Source organism: Engraulis encrasicolus, chromosome 5 (assembly GCF_034702125.1).
Source record: "Engraulis encrasicolus isolate BLACKSEA-1 chromosome 5, IST_EnEncr_1.0, whole genome shotgun sequence".
NCBI classification, from domain to species: Eukaryota; Metazoa; Chordata; class Actinopteri; order Clupeiformes; family Engraulidae; genus Engraulis; species Engraulis encrasicolus.
Window position 1 is genome coordinate 43439578 of NC_085861.1, and position 7500 is coordinate 43447077.

General features: G+C 45.3%; 1 protein-coding gene across 2 annotated transcripts in view; it reads right to left on the minus strand.

The window, feature by feature from the left end:
- The window catches only part of LOC134449517 (glucocorticoid-induced transcript 1 protein-like), a 31177-nt gene that overhangs the window by 8156 nt on the left and 15521 nt on the right, over nt 1–7500 (minus strand). For both annotated transcript variants that reach the window (XM_063199504.1, XM_063199503.1), the window contains exon 3: nt 4237–4326. In XM_063199504.1, coding sequence (XP_063055574.1) covers nt 4237–4326 — 90 coding nt within the window. The remainder of the gene's footprint in view (nt 1–4236; nt 4327–7500) is intronic.

Genomic DNA, 7500 nt, shown 5'->3' on the forward strand with positions numbered 1-7500 from the left:
TAGCACCAAATTTATAGGGATCTTCTAAGAGTTTAGAGACAAAAAATGGGAAAAAGACTATCATGTATTCTTTCTTTCCTGTGCACCTAAAGTAACACCAAAGATATTTTCTAAAACTTTAAACCGACGTATCCATTACTGTGACAGTGGTTCATTATCTTGGCTTAGCGTTCCTTTGGTCCATAATCACACTGTGTTAGTTTGCAGAAAGCAGGTCACTGATCCGGAGCTCAAACAAGACAGTAGAGAGCCTGAGGAGCGACCAAAGAGGAAAAGTGCTTTAGTGTTGCTTCACCACAGGGGATTTCAGAAAAGAGCCACCTGCCTGTGTGATGATGACTATGGTGTGTGTGTGTGTGTGTGTGTGTGTGTGTGTGTGTGTGTGTGTGTGTGTGTGTGTGTGTGTGTGTGTGTGTGTGTGTGTGTGTGTGTGTGTGTGTGTGTGTGTGTGTGTGTGTGTGTGTGTGTTCATTCACATGAAGGTCGAATAGATAAGATGCTGTAGCAAGTGGGTCAATTAAATGGGATTATGTGGATTCTGACCGTTTAAGTCTGGCTCTCCATAGATCTCCTCCTACAGGTCTGGGGCCAAAAACATAAAGTCAACATCAGACTGTTCTCCAGGAATCACTAATGAGATGAATGGGTTACCAAAACACATACACGCCCACATGCATGTGCATGCGTATGCATATGCACATGCACATGCACACGCACACGCACACACACACCATCCACCATCACCACAATAACCTCTACAGTGGCTAAATGAATAAAATGGCATACATGAAACACAAAATTCAGTTGTTCATTGTTGTTGAATAATCGTGATTAATAATCATGATGATTTCAATTTTGATCCAAATAATCGTGATTATCATCCATTATCCTTTAGCCCAACTCTACTGTGCTTTGTTGCTATTGAACAGAGAAACCAGACATGGGATGAAAAGAAACACTGGTGTTTGCTTTCTTCTTTCCTTTACGCAACACGAAAAGATGATAATGATATCCTATTCTTTCCTTGAACTCGTTGAGGTGTGTATGGGTGTGTGTGTGTGTGTGTGTGTGTGTGTGTGTGTGTGTGTGTGTGTGTGTGTGTGTGTGTGTGTGTGTGTGTGTGTGTGTGTGTGTGTGTGTGTGTGTGTGTGTGTCTGTGTGTGTGACTGCTCTGAGAGGACAAGCCATGAAACTCAAGTTCAAGTGGGAGGATGAGTGCACATAAAAACGGAACAATCCTCCTGTGAGGCCAGTGCCCACATGCATGCACGATGGCACGCACATTCATAATCAAGCGTGGACTCATGTACGATCACACACACACACACCCTCCCAGAGGCAGTTGAAGACACAACACAAGCACATGTGTACTCTCTCTCTCACACACACACACAGAGTGACAGAGAGAGAGAGAGAGAGAGAGAGAGAGAGAGAGAGAGAGAGAGAGAGAGAGAGAGAGAGAGAGAGGAGAGAGAGAGAGAGAGAGGAGAGAGAGAGAGAGAGAGAGAGAGAGAGAGAGAGAGAGAGAGAGAGAGAGAGAGAGAGAGAGAGAGAGAGAGAGAAAAAAAAGAGAGAGAGAGCGAGAGAGATCTTGAAATCTGCCACGCTGGGCCCCCTGCTATCTCAGTCTCATCATGGAGCTACCCTTCCCTTCCTTCGAGACATGAGGGAGCCTTGAAGACGCTCTGCAGAGCGAGCCTGGACTTACCATAGGAAATGAGAATCGAGAAGGAGAATTCAGCACGGCAAGGCCAGACTAATGCAGAGCAATCCATCATTTAGTACAGCTACTACCGTTCCCTTCCTTAAAGCCATGGGGGGAGTCTTATGACGATGCTCTGCCTAATTTATATACTTTTTTCCCTGAACCTTTGTTTACATTATGTGTAATAACTCACAACAGCTACTCTTGTCAGATGGCCATCATACATCATTGAAAAGCGGAGATTCCAAGCTTCCAGAAATGGTATGGTGAGCTTTGCCACCATTTCGGTAACGGCCAACCCATCTGGCTCACGGACTATTAGAGGAGCTATGTGTACGCCCAATGCTCCTTTTGTAAAACTACACTAACCCTTCCCTTCCTTGAAGGAGCTATGCAGACCTAGCTTGGTCTTACGGTGGGCAGGGGACGCTAATACAGAACACTCCCTCTGTCATCCTTTCTCTTCCTTAAAGCTATGCAGAATGCTTCCTAAATACAGCTGTACTGTATTAACCCTTCATTTCATTGATGGAGTAATGCAGAACTAGTCTGGATTTACCATGTCAAGGCCAGACTAAGGCAGAAGGCTCTCTCAGTCAGTAGTCAGGGCGGTTAGTACCCTTAGGACTGGGAGGAAGCCTTAGAGGAGTGATGATAAATGATATCTCTCTCTCTTAGAACAGCAGCAGTAACCCTTCCTTTCCTTTGAGGAGACATGCAGAACTAGCCTAGTTTTAGCATACATAGCAAGGCCAGGCTAGGCCCACGCAGAACACAAGGCTGATGAAAAGTGCTGCCTGTCAGTCAGTGCAGCTGTCCTTTTCTTTGAGGGAGCCTGGAAGGAGCTAAACACAATGAGCGGTGACTGTGACTGCTCATCTGTAGGTCTGGGGTATTTAGATAGTGATTTACTGTCGTCTCTGTCTGGGAGTGCTTGAGGAGGTCGTACAGGGTTTGAGAAGCACCTGAAGCACTCAGCATCAAGTCAGCATAGCTACAGTAGAGCTACACCTGAGCATTCAGAGCGTTCTCACACGGGATCAGGAACACCGTCTTCTGCCGCTCCACTATTCCCCTCAAGGGCCCCCATGAGCTGTGACTGCTGTAGGTCTGGGGTACTTAGCTGATGATATAATGCTGTATCTGGGTGGGATGACTTGAGAAGGACTCAGCATCAAATCACAGTAGAAGAAATGTAGACTTGTGTTGTGAGTCTTGCCTGCTCTCTCGCTCTGTCTCTATGTCTCTAACTCTATATTTGTCTCTATATCTCTGTCTCTATCTGTATATCTGTCTATATCACTATATCCCTGTCTATCTCTCTCTCTCTCTCTCTCTCTCTGTCTCTCTCTCTCTCTCTCTCTCTCTCTGTCTCTCTCTCTCTCTCGCTCTCTCTCTGTCTCTCTTGCTCTCTCTGTCTCTCTCTCTCTCTCTCTGTGTCTCTTGCTCTCTCTGGGAACAGCATGCACATTTTGTTATTTTTTTTTGCACAGTGTGCACATTGGGCAGGCATGCAAGTGAGTGTACTGCACGATTTGTCACTGTGTGCAAGCATGCATACGATTACATGTGTGTGTGTGTGTGTGTGTGTGTGTGTGTGTGTGTGTGTGTGTGTGTGTGTGTGTGTGTGTGTGTGTGTGTGTCTGTGTGTGTGTGTGTGTCTGTGTGTGTGTGTGTGTCTGTGTGTGTGTGTGTGTGTGTGTGTGTGTGTGTGTGTGTGTGTGTGTGTGTGTGTGTCTGTGTGTGTGTGTGCCTTTGTGTAGAGAGAGAGAGAGGGACAGAGAGCATATGTACTGTATGTGTACACTGACATTTCTTGTTAATGTAAGTTGCATAAGTCCTGTACTTCTCTCTGAAGCTTGTGTATGTAGTTACCAGTGATGACGTGATAGGATCATAATTAAGTACATCACAACACAGTCTAATTTACTCAGAAAAATGGATAAGGATGCACTTATTATGGTCAGTGTCTGTGCCTTTGGTCAGAGTCTGTGGATACACAGTACCAGGGCTCGAAATTAACACCAGCAAATCGGCCGAATGCTGGTGAAATTTCAGTTTGGCTTGTAGAAAAGACCAACTTACTAGCCACTTTCACACATTAGTGAGTGTGTTTGGCTACTGAGATTAACACCTAAAGCCCTTTTGGCTGATAGTGAAAAACGTTAATTTAGGGCCCTGTACAGTACCGCACATGTTCAGGTGTGGGTTTGTGTTGCACAAACTGGACTAGAATGTCTGCAGTGAACTTTACATTTGTTACATGATGTGTCTATAGGTCTGCGTAGGTGTGTGCAGCATATGCCTTTTAAGTATGTAACACAGCACCTGAAAGCCATGCCTTTACGTAAAGGGCAGGTTGGAGATGTGATTTACCCCACTAAGAGAAGGACGAGTGTGTGTGTGTGTGTGTGTGTGTGTGTGTGTGTGTGTGTGTGTGTGTGTGTGTGTGTGTGTGTGTGTGTGTGTGTGTGTGTGTGTGTGTGTGTGTGTGTGTGTGTGTGTGTGTGTGTGTGCGTGCGTGTGCATACCTCTCTAAGGTGATTCTCACTGCCCCACGACGCTGAGCGCTGCTGGATACATCCCAGATCTCCTTTGTCTTCACCCCACAAACCAGATGTCTAGAATAAACCCACACATAAATAGAACGTAATGTAAATAAATATAATAAATTACACAACATAAAACTAAATCTTTACAGTAAATAATGCAGCATAAAACATAAAACCAAAACAGCAAGTACAGTAATGATCTAATGACCCTATTTGAAATTAAATATTAGATGTTAAATTAAAAAACAACAACACATAGACACATACCAAAGCACGTCATGCACCACAGATGATATACAATACTGTGTACAGAGTACACGCACGCACGCACGCACACACACACACACACACACACACACACACACACACACACACACACACACACACACACACACACACACACACACACACACACACACACACACACACACACAAACACACAAAGAAGACACACATGCACCTTTGTGCTCTTAGGAGTAAATGAGTTCTTTAACTCGCTGTCAAATTTGCATGACGGGGCGCCGTCAAACACATCAAACAGGAAATCCCATAAAACGGTCCGCCCACCTCAGGCCTTATCCGTGACTCGGTGACACGTTAACATGACACTTCTAATGTCCGTTCCAGCCTGATCTTTCCATAGCCTCATAGGAATTCCATACAGAGGATCTGGAGCTGCAGAATTCGGCCCTAATTGCAGGGTCTGGTGGTGTGTTGATTTTACTCTATCGCTAACTGGTCATGACATGTAATCTACCCTGGCCTTGGAAATCCCATCCTGCTTTGCACAATTTTTCCAAACTGGAAGACAGCATGGACTAAATGCAGTGGCCAGAGCGAGAGAGTCAATCAGAGAGCGGGGAGAGGTGGAAAGATGGTGCCGGGTGTGCTATTTGACAAATGGAAGCTGGCATGCAGTTGGTTTGAATACATCTGACACGATTGGCTATGGACTACCTAAACACCAAATGATACATTAAAAATGGCCACCAAACGGGCGTTGGGAATTATAAACCACACCTCACCTACGAGAAACTCACTAGGCGGTCTCCAGACCATGTATCACTTGTGATATGCCCTGGTGCGTGTGGACCAGGCAAAATCTGCCCATGGCTAATGTGTCAGTGTTCATCCCTTCCCTCGTCACTCCCCCATTCACTGGCTAGGTTGGCTGGAGACCTACATGTATAGTATGTAGCCTCGGCACAGAATGTCAGACCCAGGCGTGGCATATACGTAGGGAAATGAGAATTGAGTGGAAGCATACAGATGACAAGGCCAGGCCACGTCAGACCAGAACTGAAAAACATCTTGTGAGGACGAAATCTCCAAACAGAAGTCCATTTACTGGGAAATTCCAATTTCATATTTTTTTAACAGACATGAATCCAAACTTTAGATTGGAAGATTATAACAACTTGGGTTGTTGTGGCAGTGGCATACAGTATGGTGCAGAGTAGATTAAAAAGGATTAGCAACAAAAAGTTCAACCGGTTGCAGTGAATAGGATGTAATGTCACATTCCATAAAGATTGTCATGGCGTGCCATCAGCAGAATCAGAAATTAAGGCTTGAGTGCTAATAGCAACCATCAATCATACATTTAGGGATTCTGACATGAATGCACACCCACACACACAGACACACTGGCATACATGTATGCACATACATGCAGGTGTGCATGCACACATACATGCATTCATGCACAGAAGCCTGTGGTCTTAATTTCTGCAAATGCACACACATCCGCATACACATCCGCATGCACACGCGCACGCATACACACACGCACGCATACACACATGCTTACTTTGCTTTTGGTTTGGAATGATTTTGGTCTGGATAAGTCAGGCGGTCAAACCCATCCAACTGCATAAGAGTCTCTGGTTTCTTGAGGCAATGCTTTTCCCTCATAGTATAGTTTGCTGCTGTCGACCCACAGCCCAGAGCTTCCACTCAGTTATTTGCTTTATTAAGAGAGGACTGTGTGTGTGTGTGTGTGTGTGTGTGTGTGTGTGTGTGTGTGTGTGTGTGTGTGTGTGTGTGTGTGTGTGTGTGTGTGTGTGTGTGTGTGTGTGTGTGTGTGTGTGTGTGTCCATCTATGGTTGCAGCACATGTGTGTATCTCTGCTCAAATCTGTGCATGCCTGTTTCAGTGTGCCTATGCCAGCATGTGTACAGGCATGTTTGTGTGTGTGCATGTACGTATGTGAGTGTCTATGTGCATGTGCACATGTTTTGTGCGAATGTGCATGTGTGTGTATACACTCATTCGGCTGTGTGTGTGTTCATACATGCATGTGTATACGCCTGTGTGCCAATGTGTGCATGCTTGTGTATACAAACGTGTGTGTGAGAGTGTTTGTGTGGCATATAGGCAGATGTGGGGTTGGAGTGAACACAAATTAGGATGTCAGGATGGTGTGTGTGTGTGTGTGTGTGTGTGTGTGTGTGTGTGTGTGTGTGTGTGTGTGTGTGTGTGTGTGTGTGTGTGTGTGTGTGTGAGCTTTTCCCCATTGCGCAGCCGAGATTAAGAGAAGGGGGTTATTTACTGGCGATAATGAAGGCTCTGTGCTCCGACATGTTTAATAGAGGATGTGGTATTCTCTCTCTCTCTCTCTATCGCTCTCTCTCGCTCTCAACTGCTCCTGCCTGTGGGTTAGCTGCTGCAAGACAGGCTGACTGGGCCAGCAACCAAGTAGCTGAGCTTACACACACACACACACACACACACACACACACACACACACACACACACACACACACACACACACACACACACACACACACACACACACACACACACACACACACACACACACACACGCACACACGTGTGAGCATGAACAGATTGACGCACACACACACGCACATGCATGAACACATTCACACACACATTCACACACACTCACTGCAACAGATGAGCTTTTCAACAGAACAAGGACAGATCATATTGAAAGAAAAAGTACAGCCTTTGTTTTGACATTGGGGTAATGCGCACAGGTCTTTCAAGTGAGTAATGAGTTAACCTTTGAACAAACATGGTCCAATCAGATTCGCTTTATAGCAGTGAGAACAACAGGAGAACATCTTTACAGCTTTAGGTGTCTCCGAAACACAGCAACCAAGCAAACTGCCGTAAAAAAACAGGATGTATGAGGTTCATGTAAAAAAAGGAAAGCGCTCGACTATGCTGTGGATCGTATGTATCGTGTGACTGCTTGCAATGAGGTTTAAACAAACA